Below are 17524 nucleotides of genomic sequence, written 5' to 3' on the forward strand. Positions count from 1 at the left end.
AGCCACTCTGCCCAGGGAGACAGGGACCCTTCTCCCTCCTGTCTCGCCTGCTCAGGTCCTACCAAAGACAAGCACGCAGCCTGCGCAAGTGGCTGCAGCTGAGCCGGGAGGAGCCCAGACCCGAGGAGCAGGAAGCAGAGCAGCTGGTACAAAAAGAGCTACAAGAGGTGAGCGCCCCCTCGCCTGGGCGGGGTCCCAGGGCTCTGCTCCCCCAGCTCACCAGCCCCCGCTCCACCCCCAGGTAGAGCTGCAGATCGAGCACCTGGCCGCAGAGCTGCAGGCCCAGCGCCAGCCCATCCGCGCCTGCATCGCCCGGGTGCAGGCCCTGTGGCAGGCGCTGTGCTAGGCCTGGGAACAGAACATGAAGCTGTACGAGTTTTGTTGGTTTTTTTTTTTTATTTCAAAATGTTGCAATTAAATGAATCACTGTTCAGAAGTCTCCCACTTTTCATACAAAAATACTGTGCTACTGATACAGTTGAAAAAGTTCAAATGGCTTCTCCTGCAGGAGAAATTCACAGCGTCCCCAGGAAACATGAAATCTGGCCCTGTCCCCACAATCAGTAGCCCCCCAGGACTGCATGCCTGTGTGCTGGGAACAGATTTTCTAGGCACTGGCCTCCTACACGGCTCCTGTCTCCTGCTTGAGCCCCTGAATCAATAGCAGCGTTTCCCACATTCCACATCTTTCTCCCGGGGCCGCCATTCTCTGCCCGCCCCTTGCCCTCTGGACAGCCTCAGGGGCCTCAGTCACTGGTCAGACGCGCCAGCTCCAGGAAAGGACACATCAGGGCCTGCCAGCATCCACGTTTGTCTTATCGTCATCCCAGGAGGGGAAGAGACGGGCCGTCACACGGACGAAAACGGTGGGGTGCTCTGCTCCGAGGTGCGCACTGGCAGCCCGGGAACAGGGTGGTTGCAGTAAAGGCTGTGGCCGGCGGGGGAGGCGGGTTCACAGTCAGCGCCAGAAGGTGGCAGAGGCAAGACCAGAAGCAGTGATGGGAGGAGCAGCGAGAATACAAAACACCGCTTCTCGCCTGCAAACAGAAATCAAGACCCACCGGGCACTCAGCCACAGATGCGCTTTATACAACACGTTAAAAATGTCTCCAAATGGATTCTGAAGTCACCCCAGCCTCCCTTTCTCTAGGACGGGAAGAGGGGGTGACAGAGGTCCAGGACAAGGTGAGGCTCTGACCACCTCCTTGTCTGCACCTCTGGGACAGCAGGAAGGAGTGACCCAGGCCTTGCCGGGTCAGACCTGACAGCCCGAGACGGCCGCTCGCAGTCCCCTCGGGAGTCCCCCCATCCCTCTGGGAAAGCTCCCCCAGCCACTGTAGCCGGGAAAGACTCTAGAGGGAGCCCAGAGCCTCCCCAAACCGGATTTTCTGTCCTGCTTGCAGCTTGAAGTCAAAGTCCTTGGGGGCCTCAAAGATGAGCACGATGGTGGAGCCCAGGTTGAACTCGCCCAGGTGCTCGCCCTTGCGCATGGGGATGCCCGTCTTGTTGGCGTGGCTCACAAAGCTGAAGTCGTTGTAGGATCCCTTGCTGTAGCGAGGGCTGTTCGTGTGCAGGTCCTGGGGGGCGGGGACAGAGCTGTGAGTCCCGGTCCCTAGGCCCTGGACACGCCTCTGCTCATGCCAGTCCGGGTGCAGAGGGCGGGCTGGGCCCCGAGAACTCGGGGGAGTAGGCCCAGCTCGGCCTCCAAGCCTGCATCTCCCCACGGCTCCCTGCGGGAAGCCCAGCAGCCCCACCCTCGGGCCTACCTGGTCGAAGTAGATGCGGATGGAGCCCACGTTGGTGGCGCCCACAGCTGTGAGCGAGAAGAAGCCGTGCTTCCAGTCCCCCGTCAGCACCACCCGCTCATTGTGGCAGAAGAGCTCTTTGATCCAGCGGGCCATGCCCGGGTTCACGGACATCAGGGAGCCTGTGGGTCAGGGACACTGAAGGACCAGCCTCCCAAGGCCTGGGCGTCCCTCTGGGAAGGTGCTCCCAAGGCCAGAGCAGACAGCTCCAGCCTCAGAACCCCCGAGCCAGCCCCGGGCCTACCTGGGAAGTGGCGCCGGTGGGACACGGTCCAGTCGGTGGGGGAGTGGAAGCAGTGGTAGTCGCCGGGGGCCAGGTAGATGACGCAGTGGTACAGTTCGTTCCCTTCTCGGGTCACCAGCTGGCTCCTGAAGGAGTCGCAGGAGGTAGCTGCAGGGGGGGCAGGCACAGGGACCAGGCTCTCAGACAGGGACCCCGGCCGAGCACAGCCGGCAGAGGGTCTGTCTGGACGCGGGCTCCAGGTCAGCCCTCGCAGGGCAGCAAGGACGCACCTGGTGGGAAGGGCAGGTCCTCGGAGGAAGTGCGCGGGCCCAGGAATGACTCCAGGGAGTAGGTGACCCCCTTCACCTGCTCCACCTCACTGTTCTTCACCTGCCCGAAGTTGAGGATCTTGCCATCCGAAGGGCTGATCTGGAAGGGTTAAGAGACCAGCGCTCGAGGGGCCCCGCGCTGGCCTGGCTCCCGGGGAGGGAGGGGGGCAGGCGGGGCCTCACCACACTGTGCAGCCCACACACGGGCCGGGCCTGCGGCTTCAGCTTGCGCCGGAAGAACTCGCTGAGGTTGCGGTAGTGGTGTAGGTCCTCCACGGCGGCCTCCTTCATGTTCACCCCAAAGGTCCAGATGTACAGGCTGTAGACGGGCCGCCGCAGCCAGTACGGCAGCTCCACCTGGTTGAGGCGGCCCCAGGCCCGTGACAGCAGGCGAGTGGGTACTGACTTGTACAACGCCACCTGCAGACCACAGGACAAGAGTCAGTCCCCTGCCCTGCGAGCGCCCCTCAAGCACACCCTGGCTGGAGGGTCCCTGCGTCACGGTGGCGTGTGCACTGTGATGTGGCAGCTCACCAGAAACCAGACTGAGCAGGCCAGGCGCCTCACACGAGCGCTGGCCGAGACAAGGATAGACTCGCACCCCAGGGGTTCCGGTCATTTTAGAGACCAAAAGGAACCTCCTGTTCTGGGGAGGGGCCAGGGGGCATGGATGGACGGCACTGTCAGGGGACTCGGGGCGGGGGTAGGGCTGCTCTGGCCTGGGCCAGCGCAGGATGGAACACAAGCCTTCGGTACACAGCCACCCCGTCTGCCAAAACTGCGACTGTCACCCACAGCTTCCTGTGGATACCTGGGCTTCCTCCAGGAGGCCAGGGGAACCGGCTCCCTGGGGCCCCTTCAGTCAAGCCTCTGGGCCGGGTGCCGGGAGCAAATGAGGACAAGCCACGGCAGGGGACGAAGCCCAAGCCCCACTCCTGAAACCTCAGGGGCCTGTCGGTAACTGCTGCTTGTCTGACCACAAGAGACCAAGACCCTCAAGTGTGAAAGTCATTTCGGTACTGAGTCAGAGGTCCCCAGACACTTCGGGGGATGCAGGCGTCCCAGGGTGCCCCCACTGCCAGGGCAAGGGACGGACAGGCTCTGGGACGCGGCAGAGCCGGGCTGCCTCCCTCCCGACACCGGCGCCAGCCAGCTGCCCGCGTCCAGGTGTGAGCACAACCTCGCCCCAAAACCTGCCCAAGTGCCCTTCCGCACGGACTCTGCAAGTCAGAGACACTAGTTCCGGGAGTGTCTGCCCTGACACAGAACCCCCACAGCCACCACCCTGGTTCCTGCCGCCTGCACTTACCCGGCTCACGGGCCTCCATCCCACCCGGCTGAGCGGTCGGAGGGCGCCCAGGGGCAGGAGGTAGTAGAGCACGGTCAGGGGCCAGGAGCGCAGTTTCAGGGCAGGTCTGGACATGCAGCTCAACTGTCCCAGCCTCCGCCTCAGGGCCAGCTGGGGGAAGTGCAACCTGTGGGCATAGGTCCACGATGTCCAGTCACCCCGGGCAGTACCAAGCCCATCTGCCCCTGCACCCCCTGGCCAGCCTCGCCTCTCCTTAGGACACGGCAGCTCTGGCCAGCACTGGGCAGCAGCCAAGACCACACAAGCCCACTGGGGCCCCCAGGGTGGAAGACCATGGGAGCCCGAAGGGCAAGTCCAAGCAAGCACCCACGTCACAGCCCCTGGCCCTCCTGCGCCAGGACACCAGCGCCACACAGGCACTGGGGTGCGAATCGGGGCCCCCAGAGCTGCGCAGCAGTGGTGAGTGCAGGCATGGAAAGAAATGGGACAATCACACCGTGGCTCCAGGCATCACTTGCTAAGACAAGGGACTGGGCCAGATCCCACTGCAAAGGGGAAGCACGCACAGGCTTGCACATGTGCAGACATATGTACACTGCCGCGCACACACCCTCACAGCTCCTCCTCATCCACCTCCACCACTTCCACAGGGTGTAGGGGTGGGGGGGGGGGGAAGCCCAGGCCGGCCTGAGCACCAGCATCCTGGTCCCCCGGGGCATAAGCAGAGTCAAATGGCCCATCACACATTCTCAGGAGACCACACTGCCACCCACTCCAAGACCATCTTCAGGCCTCTGTTTTGTTCATCTGCAAAGGGCTGCATTCAACGGGACGATCTAAGGCCCCCATTTGTGCCGGGCACCCTCTGCCCTCCGCTGCCTAGCAAACAGGAACAAAGAGGCATCTCAGCTGATACTAATGGCCGGAGAAAAATGGAGAAGTGAGCGGCTGGCCAGGCCCTGCAGGCCAGTGCCGGCAGCAGAAGGTGGCCCCCCGCGCCCTGACTGCCTGCTTTGCTCCCACCCCACCCGGGTGCTTTTCCAAAGGCCTGAGGGTGCGGGGGGGCAAAAACTGCCCCCTGCCTCCACCCCCCCCCAAGCCAGCTGACTGCAGAAGCACAAGGACCAATCCTGGGAAGGCTGCACCCCCACAGCGGGGGCAGGGGCGCGGGGAGCCGGCGCAGCAGCCAGGGTGCAGCACCAGCCCCCGGGAACCGCAGGTACCTGAAACGGGCTCTCCGGCTCAGGCCCCCCGGGCCGGGCCCCTCCAGCCGCGGGGGCTGATCCCCTGGCCCCCGGCTGCCAGCTCCACCGCCACCTCGGGGCCGCTGGATGTGCACTCTGACCTTCCGGAGGTCCACGCGGGGCACCGCGGGGTTAGGGTGCGGCTGGCAGCATCTCACCATTTCGCTGCGCGGAGCTCCGGTCCTCGGCGAGCCTCTGACTGACACATGGTGGGCGGTGCCAGGCGCACTCGCCTTTGTTTCTCTCCTTCCTCCCTTCCCCCCAGCCGCAGGCAGCTCCTGCGCGTCACCGCTCCAGGCTGGCTCCGGGCCACTTGGGGGCCCAGGCCAAGGCCCCTCTAGGCTCCTCCGCAGCGGCTCAGGTGCACAGGTTACCAGTCGGGGCTATTACAAAGACAGGCTCGGGTCACACACCTGCCCCTGCCCTTGGCCCCCTGGACCAGGTCTGGCCACCTGCCCGCCCCACGGGTCGATGGCAGGGAGGGCCCAGGCGCCTCTGTGTCCAAGGCACGGCAGCGGGAATCCGAGCTGGGGTGCCAGGGGCCCCTCCCGCCAGCACCTGACCCATTTCTCGGGGACCCAGGAGCATCTCGACACGGGCCAGCGGGAGGTTGGTCAGGAGCCCACAACCGTAGCTGGCACTCGGAGGCGGGGAAACCAAAGCAGGCTCTCCCCCCCTCCCCCGCCCTGCCCACGGCAGCCTCTGCGCAGTGGCCAAGGTCCCCTACCTGCCCTCGGGGAGGTCTATCTGACCTGGCCCCCGCCACCATGCAGCCCTCCCTCCCGCACAGGCTCCATCCCAAGAGCCGCTCCCAGGGCGAGGCAGCAGAGGCCCCGCCCCAGACCCTACTCTGACAGGGTCCACACGCACCACCGAGAGCTGGGCTGCCCCTAAGGGTCTCACCCGGCCACTTCCCCACCGAGGGCCATGTCCAGGCCCCACACACAGCCCCGCTCCTGCTCCTGCCCCCAGCCTGTCCGTCTCCAAGCGCCTGGACATGTGGGAAAACAGGCCCATAAGGCGGTGCTGGCCCGTGGCGGGCGCCCCCTCTCCTGCCAGGTCCTTCCCTCAGCTACCAAGTGGGGAGGGCCACTGAAGCCTGTCAAAAAGGGTCTTCGGTTGGGGCTGGGGCGTTTGCCTTGCAGGCAGCTGACCGGGGTTCGATTCCCAGCATCCCATATGGTCCCCCGAGCACCACCAGGAGTAATTCCTAAATGCAAGCCAGGAGTAACCCCTGTGCATCACTGGGTGTGACCCCCAGAAAGCTCAGTTCCTGCCAGGGGATTGCACTGCATCCACCACGGGGGTGTCCAGACCAGGCCAGCCCTCCCTGTCCTCCCGAGCCCAGGGGGACCAAACAAGCAGCTGTGCTAGGAGTGCTGTCCCAGGGGCCCGGGAGAGAGTGTACGAGGCTGGCCCTGTTCAATCCCCCACCACAGGGGCCCCCTAGCGCCACCTGGTATGGGCCCTGCCTCATAGGTTTACAAGAGAAAATGGGGGGAAAAATAGCAACAATCTGGCCGCAGGGATCCTTGAGCAAGAGCCAGGAGTAAACCCTGAGCACTGACAAATATGACACAAAGGTAGAAAGGTTGAAAGACAGAGAAAAGCAAGCAAGAGAAAGAGGGAGGGCGGGGAGGGAGGGAGGAAGGAAGCAGCCTGCCTCACCCTGCAGGCCCGCCACGCTTTCTTCTCTACAGCAGGGCCTCTCAGGGTCAGAGCGACAGTACAGGGCATAAGGCAATCAACCCGGACTCAATCCCCAGCACCCCATATGGTCGCCCGAGCCCACCAGTAGTGATTCCTGAGTACAGAATCAGGAGTAAGCCCTGGGCACCGCCAGGTGTGGCCCCAAAACAAAACAACAAAAATAGAACAGGGCACACCAGGGTGTCAAGGTGCTCACCATCACCACTAGGGGGAAGGGGGAAGAGGGCTGACCTCAGGCCACGGCCCTCTGACCGGAGGCTGAGGGGGAAGAGGCAGGTCTCAGATTAGAAGCCTGCCCTGAGTGGAGGGGACTCAAGAGAGGGGACAACATGGACACCTTCCCCCTCTCCACTGTCAAGGGCAGTGAGGAGGCGAGTTCTGGGCTGTGTGTGACCAGAAACTTGAAAGCTGCCACACGGCTGAGGGCAGCACTGGGAAGGGACACCAAGCGTGTGGGATTGGGGAGCACTCGGGATGGGGGACCTCGGGCCTCACTGCTGCAGTCCCCCCGGGGAGCCCTGCAATCACACTCAGTCTCTTCATCCTCCAGCGGGAAAGTCTCTCTCCTGCCCTCCAGGCTCAGATCACAGCCATGACAAGGCTGACGCGTTTCCTACTAGCCACCCTCAGCCACAAGGCTCAAGACACTGCTGATTTTGAATCCATTTTTGGCCGCCCCCATATTCAGTTGTGTGACCCCACGGTGGGGGGGGGAACCCCCAGTTTAAGAACACGTCTGCAGCCTCCTTCCTACTCCTTCCCTCTCCCACACTGGAGAGCACAGAGCTTTGCCACTGCTGTGGGACAACGGGGCCACAAGGCGGCGGGGCCCACAGCGGCTGCCCCAAGAAGGAAGGGCTCAGGCCCGAGGAGAGACGAGGGAAGAAGTCCCTGTTCTCAAGAGGACTGGAGAGAGCTGCAGCGACCCCTTCACCCCTCACCCCCACTTCCCTTGTGAGGGCGACAAATCCCCCTTTAGCAGAATGGAACATTCCAACTGAAGTTGTTAAGGAAGGAAATAGCTCAAAACGGAGTCACCTGTGCCAAGCCCAGTCTGCACCTCCAGACCAAGATTAATCGCTACCTCGACTGTAGTTTCAGCCCTTCCCAGGAATATCATGCTGACTGGTCAACAAAAGCAGCCCATGTGGCTAAGACCGGAGAGGGCTCCCCAAAGGAAGGCTAAAGTAACAAAACCAGCAGCTGAAGAAAACCGCTCCCACCACTGTTGAGAGTCTCCACCTGGAGCCACGGAGACAGCGCAAGTGCCCAGCAAGTGCGAGACCCTGAATTTGATCCTCGGCCCACGGCGGCCCAGGGCTGGCCGGGAAGGCTCCTCCACTAAAAACAAACCTTTGTTTTGTGCGACCCTGTGAGCGCCGTCCTACAGCAGCACCGGGAAAGGCGGCTCCACTCACGGATCAGCCCACAAGCGCTGCTTTACGCTGCTTGTCTGCATCTGTGTCCCCCCGATTGTTTTAAACTGAGGTACTATTATTACAAGGCTATTCGTGATTTACAAAGCAATTCATAATCGAGCGTCAGGTGTGCAGTTTCCTAACTCCAATCCCACCTATAGTATCAGGGATCACTCCTGACTAGGCTCAGGGCTCTGTGGGGTGCTGGAGATCAAACCTGGTTTCATGAGGCAAGCGCCTGATTGCTGTGCTACCCGCCACCCCTCCAGCCTGGAGCAGGGCGCACGGCCTGGGGCTGCAGCAGGAAGGGAGCGGGCACTCCCGCACACACTGCCCCCCCGCCTCAGCCCTGCCTGCAGCCCTGCTCAAGGCTCAAGGCTCAAGAGCAGTCACCCGGGCCTTGGCAGACCCCTCACACCCCCACCCCACTAAGGCACTTAGATCCGTCTCTGCCTGGACTTCTGCAAACAGGAGCCCCTGAAAGGGTGGGGGCCGCCTCCTCCCGCTCCAGGCAGCAGCATCCAGGCGGGTCTACCAAGCCCTACTCCGGTCATGGAGGGGAGCAGGGCTGCGAGCAGGAGGAGGGAAGGGGAAGCAGAGGGAGGGCGGGGGTGGAGACAGACAGGCTGGGTCTTCCTGGACAATCCTTGGCACTGGCTTTGCGTAGGGCAGCATGCCACCCCCACCCCCCGCGCCCTTGGGAGTGAGCGGTCCAGTGACCAGCGGGAGTGCTTCCCTCCCACACTGGCCCCCTCCCCCGCACCCCCTCTCTGGAAACGGCCCAGGGCCTCGGCTCAGGGGGGGACAAGGCCAGCACTTCCCTCTTCCTGGCTGCGAGGCGATGCTGAGAGGTGGAGGAAGTGAGCTCATGCGGCCCGGCCCCGTGACCCACATGGCAGACAGAGGCCACAACCTGATCCACAAGACAGGGTGGGCTCCCAAGGCTCGAGTCCCGGCGATGCCCCGACCCCAGGGGCCTGGGGCCCTCCCCCCGCCCCCCGGAAGCCGGCTGGGGCCCAGCCAGTCGGGGCAGCTCCGCAGAAGCTCGGGGTCGGGCCGACCCGACCCAACGGACACACTCACCGGCAGGTGGTCCGCGGCGCTGCTTCCGCCCCGGCAGCCGGCGGCGACTCTCCTGCAGGCGCCGCCTCGGAAGTCCTGGGAGAGTGGGCGGGGCGGGGCTCAGCCACTCCCGGGGGCGGGGCCGCCGCCGCACCAGCTTCCCAGCCCCATCCCATCGGCCGGACCTCGGGGCCACGCCTGGGGCAAGGTGGGGGCCAACGTACAGCCCTGACCACCGACCAGGGCTTCTCCAGGGCGGCCTCCGGTCACCTTTTCTAGCCGTTGAAGGGCAAAGAAGGCATCTAAGTCCCTTCGGGTCCACATTCCACCATGACCGTGCGGGTGCCCCCCCCCCTGCACTAGCCCACACTCCGACAATCAAAGGACCCTGGTCTAGGCCCCCAAACAGGCCCCTGCTGGCAGAGTCCAGACCCTGCAGGCGATGGGATTCATGCGCCTAAGCCTAAGCATGTTCCTGGAGACCACCTGCAGGACCAGACAGCACGCAGGGCGCTTGCCTCGTGCAGTCGTCTGGGGGCGCAGTCCCCAAGACCCATATGGTTCCCTGAGTACCTTCAGGACTGATGCCCGAGCGCGGCCAGGAGCAAGCTCCGAGCACAGCTGGGTGTGGCCTAAAACTGAAACAAGAAAAGTTTCTGGAGACTGGTGCCTCATTCTACCCACTGGATAGTGCAGGGGGCTGGGGGTGGTACCCTAACCTCGGGCCCACCAAGCACTCAGTAAACAAGGGATTGAATAAACCAGCTTAACTTTAAAAAAATATTTTTTGTTTGTTTTTTGGGTCACACCCGGCGATGCACAGGGGTTACTCCTGGCTCTGCACTCAGGAATTACTTCTGGCGGTGCTTGGGGGACCATATGGGATGCTGGGAATCATGCAATGCAAACGTCCTACCTGCCCTACCCGTAATACTATCATAATACTATTGCTCCAGCCCACCAGCTTATTAACTTTTAAAATTCATTGTCTCCAGGGTCTCACCCCAGGGGGCCAGTGCAGTGCCAGGGCTCAAACTGAGCCTTGCATACTCTGGGTATTTGCGCTACTACTTGAGCTATCATCCTAGCCCTCAGTCAAACATGTTTTTGTTTTTTTTTTAATTCCTTTTGGTTTTCCGAACCATCCCCCACTGTGCTCAGGGGCTATTCCAGCTGTTTCAGGAGTGAGCCCAGGTGGTGGTGGGGCTGCCACTGCGGTCAGCTGCCTGCAAGGCAAGCGCCTTCACTCCTGTTCTACCTTTCCAGGCCGCCAGCTTAGCAGCATGTTTTCTGTCAGGGAGAAGGCGAGCCAGGAATGCCATCTGGCCAAAGCAGGGCTCACACTTGGGAGCCTGATCTGCATCTGTGGGATGAGCCAAGGCGGCATCCTGGCCACAGTTACACGGCCCTGGTCTTCTCAGGGCTACAGTTGAGGAAATACACATGGCCAGCTTCCACTGACCACTGAGAACTTAGCTTTGAAGAACAACAAACATTTAGAGCAGGAGATGGTCTAAAGAGCACATAGAGGGGACTTGCTTGTGGCTGACCAGGCTCAATCCCGGCCCCACATACATCCCTCTAAGGCCCTGGGTAGGGCCCTACATCCTACCTCACGATCCCCAAGAAATGCAGCACCTCAATGCACCCAACTAGACTGGGGGCAGGAGCGAGCTCAGGTTTGGGCAGAGGCTAGTGAATTCCTTTCACAGGAGCCGCCCCTCATTCTCCTGCCTTGGGACCACTGTGCTCTGAGCCCAGTGAGACTTTGGGTCCCTTTTCACAGCTCCAAGCAATTGAGCACATGAGGTGGGATACAACAATTACAACAATAAATAAATCGCTGCCAAGGAACCCGAGAGATTGTACAGGGGTTAAGGCACTTGTCTTGCATGCCTCTGGCCCAGGTTTGCTTCACAGAACTGCACATGGTCTCCTGAGCACTGCTAGTTGTAGCCCAAACTCTCCCCTGTCTCCCCAAAAAAGTTGTTAGAGGTGATGAGGTAAGAATACTATATACTCAAACATTACTATAACCATGTTAGCTAAACCATGTTTTACAGTTACATTTTATTAGTATATTTTATTAGTATATTTTAAATAACTATTAACAGTGACGGGCTGGAGCGATAGCACAGCAGGTAGGGCATTTGCCTTGCACACGGCTGACCTGGGTTCTATTCCTCCATCCCCTCGGAGAGCCTGGCAAGCTACTGGTGACATATTCGATATGCCAAAAACAGTAGTAACAAGTCTCACAATGGAGATGTTACTGGTGCCCCCTTCGAGCAAACTGATGAGCAACGGGATGACAGTGACAGTGATACAGTGATCAATAGTGATCTTAAAAGCTGTTAATAGCCCCGAGTACTACCAAGATGGCTTCAATGGTCCCCAGCCCCATGGAGCCCTCACTAGCACTGAACCACCTGCCCAGCTGGCCAAGTATTGCTGGGCATGGCCCCTGGACTCCCTGGACACTGCCCTGAACTCAATTTCCAGTACCACATGATTCCCAACTACTGCCAGACATGGTCCTGGAGGTCGCCAGAACCACCAAGGTAACCCTGGTAATCCCTGGCATATCATATGCTCAGGTCCTTTGGCCCAGGGGTCTCCTGAGCGCTGCTCAAGAACACCTCCTCCCCTAAAACAAAACTAAGCTGCCAATGAACTGGGGAGCAGGCTCAAAGGCTAAACGCAAGCTGCTCTGCATGCAGGGACCCTGGGCTAGATCCTCAGCAGCGCATGGTCCCCTGAACACAGCCAGGAGCAACCCTGAGCAGAGAGCAGCCCAGGCCACCACCAGATGTGGCTCCAAACGCAAACAACAACAAAATGGTAAGGTTAAGGAGGCGGGAGACAGAGTACATCAAGCAGGATGCATGCCTGAGTGCATGCTGCCGACCCGGCTCAACCACAGCACTCCACGTCGTCTGAGGCCCACCAGGAGTGATCCCTGAGTGCAGTCAGGAATAAGACCTCAGCACTGCCAGGTGTGGCCCCAAATCAAACAAAACCAAAAAGAAAAGAAAAAGAAAAGTTAACACAAAAGAAAATACTGACACAGAATCCTAGGAATATGCCACCATTTCAGAACCAGAAAGCTCCTGAAGACTCTTTCCACAACAGGCCACACAGAACAAAACGAGCTCACGTTTGGTCAGACGGGTGTTCTGATGGGCAGGAGATGGACTGGGCATCAAAACTCCATGTTCTTGTAGCTGTGTGGCCTCCCAAGCGCCAACCCTCTCCCCTGTGCAAGAGCCCAGAGAGAGGGACACTGGAAAAACTCCGAGCCCAACACCCAGATCTGCCCTGAGATTAGCCTTCCTCACCTCTCAGCCTCGCCTCCTCCAATTCCAGTAGGGAGGTGCCTTTTGTATTCCGAACAATAGTTCACAAATAGTTTCTGGGAAAAAGAACACTACTTCCCCATCTCCACCCCCCCAACTTCCCTTCCACCCAGACCAGGTCCCCTCAGGCCAAACTGAGCCCTTCAGGTCCCTCCTCCCTGAGTGGGAGCGCCACCTAGTGCCACTGCAAGGCTCTGCAGGCCGTGGGCTGTCCTCACTGCTGCTCCCTCCCAAGTGAATTTCATACCCATCTCCCAAAGGCCCTGTGCCAGGGACAGAGTCGCCATATGCCGAGGCGGCAGTTGCTCTCTAATTCTCATTCCCTGGGAGTCAGTGGAGGCCCCTCGAGGAAAGCTGTGACGACTGGGTAATGGCCGAGCCCACAGTGGGGAGACCACTCAGCCCCGTCGCCTTTGGTGACCCTGCAGAAGCTCTGAGCTGGGGCAGGCCCAGGGAGCTTCCCCCGGGGCCCTGAGGCTTCTGAGCCAGCCACCCTGGACTCCTTCCAGCCGAGCCCACCCTAGTCCAGTCCCACACCTTCAGGTACACTCCTCAGCACACCACACACTGGTCACTCGAAGCCACGGGAAGCAGAACAGGCACAGAGGCTGACCAGAGCAAGGGCCTGAGTGCAGCCACATGGCAGCAGGACAGGAGGGCTGGGCCGGGGGCTGTTACTCCCCACCTGCATTGGAGGGGACCTGCCTTCCTCTGACCCTGACTCCTTGAGGACAGATCCTGCTTCTCTGCCTGAGAACCTACTTGTCCCCTCCTCTCCTTATTTACTGTGGCGCTGGGGATGGAACCAGGCGGATGCCCCACCACTGAGTTCCATCCTGACCTGTAGTGACCCCTTTATAAACATAAACCGCTTAATTTCCTTCTAGCGAAGAAGCAAGTCCTCACAGAATTCTATGTTCTGCCAGAGTGGGATCAGGCTACTACATACATCATTTTTAACAACTTCACCAAGGAGTTAAGAGCAGCTTGTCTGGGGGTGAGAGTAACCAAGCTATAATCACTATATAAAACGTAAAAACATGCAGACACATCTGGTCCTGTCCAGGGTCAGGCACACTGGAACATCCAGGAGCATGCTGGGTTAGCCACAGGGCTCCAGGCAGGGTCCTGACTGACTTAGGCTGCACAGTCAGAGGACAGTGTGACCCCTCATCTCGATTCCTTTTTAGGGAGCAGAGTGGCACCATCCGGCCCCCAGGAATCTGGCTGGAGCGACAGTACAGTAGGTAGGGCATTTGCCTGGCACATAAGCTAACCTTTGTTCAACCCCCAGCACCACAGATGCTCCCCAAGCACAACTCAGAGTGACCCCGGCACACACTCAGGAGCAGCCTCCCGGCACCACCGACTGTTACCCATCCCCCCAATCCTAAACTGAGGACAGAACAAGGGACCGATGCTGATTCAGAGAAAGAGTGTGTGGATGCAACTCCAGCTGTTCCCCAAACTCCTCAGACCTCACCACGACACCCCCCCTGGCCGGGTCCAAACTCAACCAAACAGCATGTTTATACTCAGACGCGTACTGACACAGGGGCAACGTTTCACAATGTCTGCGATGTCTTTTCAACTGATTAAGAGAAAACCAAAACTACCCACATACAAAGGGGCCCAGGAGATGGCTGGGTGCCCTACAGGGCTGCGTGCTTGCAGCATGCCCAGCACCACCACATGTGCCCAGATAACCTCATGACGTGCTCTGGCAGCCCCCGAGAGGGGGGATATATACACACCACAGAAAGAAAACAGAACAAACATGAACCCTGCCCCACCAAGGGGGTGCACATGAGTAACAATTCCCTCGGCTGCTTTTTAATTTTGCTCAAGAGACTTTGCAATGACAGGACCGGAAGACTGCTTTAAGCCACAGGAAAGCCTGTACATTCTGGTACTAAATTCTCGGGAGAAAGACCATATCTCCCTGCCCCCAAGGCCTCCCCTGAGATGGGGGCCAGGCTGCTCTCAGTGCACCCAAGCCCTCAGTTACTGCATCGCCCCTAGAGCCCAGGACACAGGTTTCCTGCCCACGAGGCCAGGGGTATATGGTGGTGTTTGTGCCCAGCTCCAGGAGGGCGGCAGGGGTTCTAGAACCCTTGGTGCCTGGCCAAGGCCTGTAGTGGACCAGGCCGGCTCTGTGGCTGCAGGCCCTGCCCTTACAGAGGCCCGAGGACCGCGCAGGCTAGCAGAAGGGGTACAGGCCGTCTACTGCCACACCCCCACCAAAGGGCGCACCAATTCCAAGGGCCAGCCTTCCCACGTGTCTCCATTCTCCGGACTGGCACTGAGGAAGGAAAGAGGGGGCACTTTGGAGACACCGGAGCCCGGGAGCCACCCCGATGCTCACAGCACAGTGCCTCCCTCACCCCACGCCTGCCGGCTGCCATCCTCTGGTCATGTCAGCCTCCCCTCTGCTACACACCACTCAGGAAGGGTTTCTGGCCGACCGCTTATTTGTTCTGCCACACCCAGCTGTGCTCAGGGTTTATTCCTGGCTCTGTACTCCAGGCCACTCTTAGGGGCTTGGGAGATTTGAACATGGTTGGCCTTGTGCAAGGCAAATCCCTACCCACCATATTATCGCGCTGGTTCCTATTCCACCTTTTCAATGAATGGGGAACAAAATTTCTGCTTCTCTGAAATCACAACGGTGGCACAAAAGTTAAGAGCTGGGCAACTCCCAGCATACCTCCCCGCTGCCTGCCTGTCCCTGTGCCAGCAGTGGCCCTGTATCCGCTGTCACCCTCCTTCCTGAGGCCAGACGCTAGCCTGGGCTGCCCAACCGAGCCCACCACTCTTCCAGGGCTGCTGGGGCAGCTGAGAAGAGACTTGCGCAAGGAAGCAGCCCCAAAGGCCAGAGTCCTTGTGGTGGCAGAACCAAAGGCCTCTTTTCCAGAGGAGGAAGAGGCCATCCTTGTTCCGGGCATCAGTGATGTTAGGTTTACAACACTCAGAGCCAATATAAACCAAGAATAAACGGGAAAATGTTGACGCAGACTTGCGTTTGAAGAAAATCAAATTATAAACCATCTGGAGCCGCAGCCTTGAAGACGCTCGTGTCTGCCAAGCTCTCGGCCAAGAGCGCCACTAACCCTCCACCATCACAAGTGGTTTTTCCACTTCTCTCTCCTGCTACCCCCAATCCACCAGGGTCCCTGCCCATTTTCCCCCCAGAGCCCGCCAGCACTGAGTCCTGCCCTCCACATGCCCACTCCCTGTCTGCCATCTTGTGTCACAGGACCGTCAGAGCACCCGCTGGCTCCCTAGGGTGGCCTGTGCTACCAGAGAGCCTGGATCTCTCAACCCCTCCTCCCACAGAGGGCCAGTGGATGTGGCCCTCTGGGGTCTCTGCCTCCAGCCCTCGGTCTTCTTAGCAGTGGCAAGCACACTCTCCCCGACGTGTTGGAACCTCACACCCACATGGTCTGCAGCACTGAGTCCCGTGTCCCTAGCTGTCTCAATGGTGGCCCTGCTTCAGGCTGCGATGCTTGCGTCTGTGATCTATTGAAGTTTTCCTCATAGCATGTCACCTGCTGGACTCAGCTGGGCGTCCATTTGTTTCTCATCTGACTCCTGCACCCATCAGGAAGAACCATGAGGATAGGAGTCTGGTTCTGTCCTCTAAGGGATCCCCACCATCTCAATAGGACAGGGCTTACAGGAGCTGAAAGATTTCCTGAGGGGCCAGAGCAACAGTACAGAGGGTAGGGTGCTGGTCTTGCACAGAGCCGACCCAGGTTCGAGTTCCAGCATCCCATATGGTCCCCCAAGCCCACCAGGAGTGATCCCTGAGTGCAGAGCCAGGAATAACCCCTGAGCACTGCTGGGTATGGTTCAAAAACAAAAAAATAAACTTTTTGAATAAAAGGAATAAAATCCATCTCTGACTTGTGTTCTGCTAACTTCCAGTGTGGTTCAAGTACTCACAATACCAACTACACACAGGTACCATAGTTTTATTATTACCACTGTAGCACTGTCGTCCCACTGTTCATGGATTTGCTCAAGCGGGCACCAGTAAAAGTCTCCATTGTGAGACTTGTTACTGTTTTTGGCGTATCACATACACCACGGGTAGCTTGCTAGGCTCTGCCGTGTGCTTGGGATACTCTTGGTAGTTTGCCGGGCTCTCCGAAAGGGACAGAGGAACCTAACCCAGGTCAGCTGCGTGCAAATGCCCTGCCTGCTGGACTCCAGTTTTATTATTAATTTTAACTTTTGGTTTTGAAACATAAACCTGGCATGGTACATGAAGATAGTAAGTGCCCTATCCATTATATTATCTGTTCATTTGAGAAGGCAAAATGATAAATGCACACTTACCTTTTATTTACCCCAGGGAAAAATCCTACCTGCCCAGGACATGTTCTACATCATTCATAATGACAAAGCACGGCTCTTCGGGACTGACACTGGTGCTGTGCTATAGTGGGGAAGACACTTGTCTTGCACGTGGCCAACGCAGGTTTGATTGATCCTCAACACCCCATAGGGTCCCCAACACCGAGGGTGTGGCCCCCCAAAACAAAAAGAACTGACTGTGGTCACAGAGCCATTTTCAAAGCTCTCAAGCAGTACTGCAAATAATACATGCCGTAATAAAGTAAAACAAAGGCAGTTTACAGGGGTCAGAGAGACAGTACAGCAGGTACTGCCTTACACATGACCAACCTGGGTTCAATCCCTGCATCACTCATGGTCCCCTAAGAACCTCTAGGAGTGACCCCTGAGTGCAGAGTCTGGAGTAAGACATAAGCACTTCTGGGTGTGGCCCCAAAACAAAAAAGAAAAAAAGAAAATGACAAACCAGCTATGTCAACTTGAAAAATCGGGACAGCTAGAAATGCATGCATGAATATGGCAAGCCCGTGATCCTATGACTATAGACATATGGGAGACAGGGTGGGAATCAGGACACTCCTCCCAGTTTTCCAGCATACTGCTGGTAGTTTCAAAGCATTTCTGTCATATACAACAGAATGAGGGGTCAGAGAGATAGTACAGGAGGTAAGGCACTTGTCCTCCACCTCACTGACCCGCGTTCAAATCC

General features: G+C 58.9%; 2 protein-coding genes across 9 annotated transcripts in view; one reads left to right on the plus strand and one right to left on the minus strand.

The window, feature by feature from the left end:
- Positions 1-439, plus strand: part of SFI1 (SFI1 centrin binding protein) — a 103282-nt gene extending 102843 nt beyond the window's left edge. For all 5 annotated transcript variants that reach the window (XM_055146777.1, XM_055146778.1, XM_055146780.1 and 2 more), the window contains 2 exons: positions 56-167; positions 242-439. In XM_055146777.1, the coding sequence (XP_055002752.1) occupies positions 56-167; positions 242-346 (217 nt within the window). In that variant the 3' untranslated portion in view covers positions 347-439. The remainder of the gene's footprint in view (positions 1-55; positions 168-241) is intronic.
- The window catches only part of PISD (phosphatidylserine decarboxylase), a 40553-nt gene continuing 23405 nt past the window's right edge, over positions 377-17524 (minus strand). Inside the window, exons 4-11 of one of the 4 annotated variants that reach the window (XM_012934295.2) lie at positions 9122-9196; positions 4890-5293; positions 3667-3832; positions 2541-2777; positions 2319-2457; positions 2050-2196; positions 1767-1927; positions 377-1577 (exon numbers count right to left, since the gene is read on the minus strand). In XM_012934295.2, the coding sequence (XP_012789749.2) occupies positions 1353-1577; positions 1767-1927; positions 2050-2196; positions 2319-2457; positions 2541-2777; positions 3667-3832; positions 4890-5293; positions 9122-9196 (1554 nt within the window). In that variant the 3' untranslated portion in view covers positions 377-1352. Of the gene's footprint in view, positions 1578-1766; positions 1928-2049; positions 2197-2318; positions 2458-2540; positions 2778-3666; positions 3833-4889; positions 5294-9121; positions 9197-17524 lie in introns of those variants that run through there. The other 3 variants (XM_055146783.1, XM_055146782.1, XM_055146781.1) reach the window with 3 other exon arrangements.

Source organism: Sorex araneus, chromosome 9 (genome assembly GCF_027595985.1).
Source record: "Sorex araneus isolate mSorAra2 chromosome 9, mSorAra2.pri, whole genome shotgun sequence".
Classification (NCBI taxonomy): domain Eukaryota; kingdom Metazoa; phylum Chordata; class Mammalia; order Eulipotyphla; family Soricidae; genus Sorex; species Sorex araneus.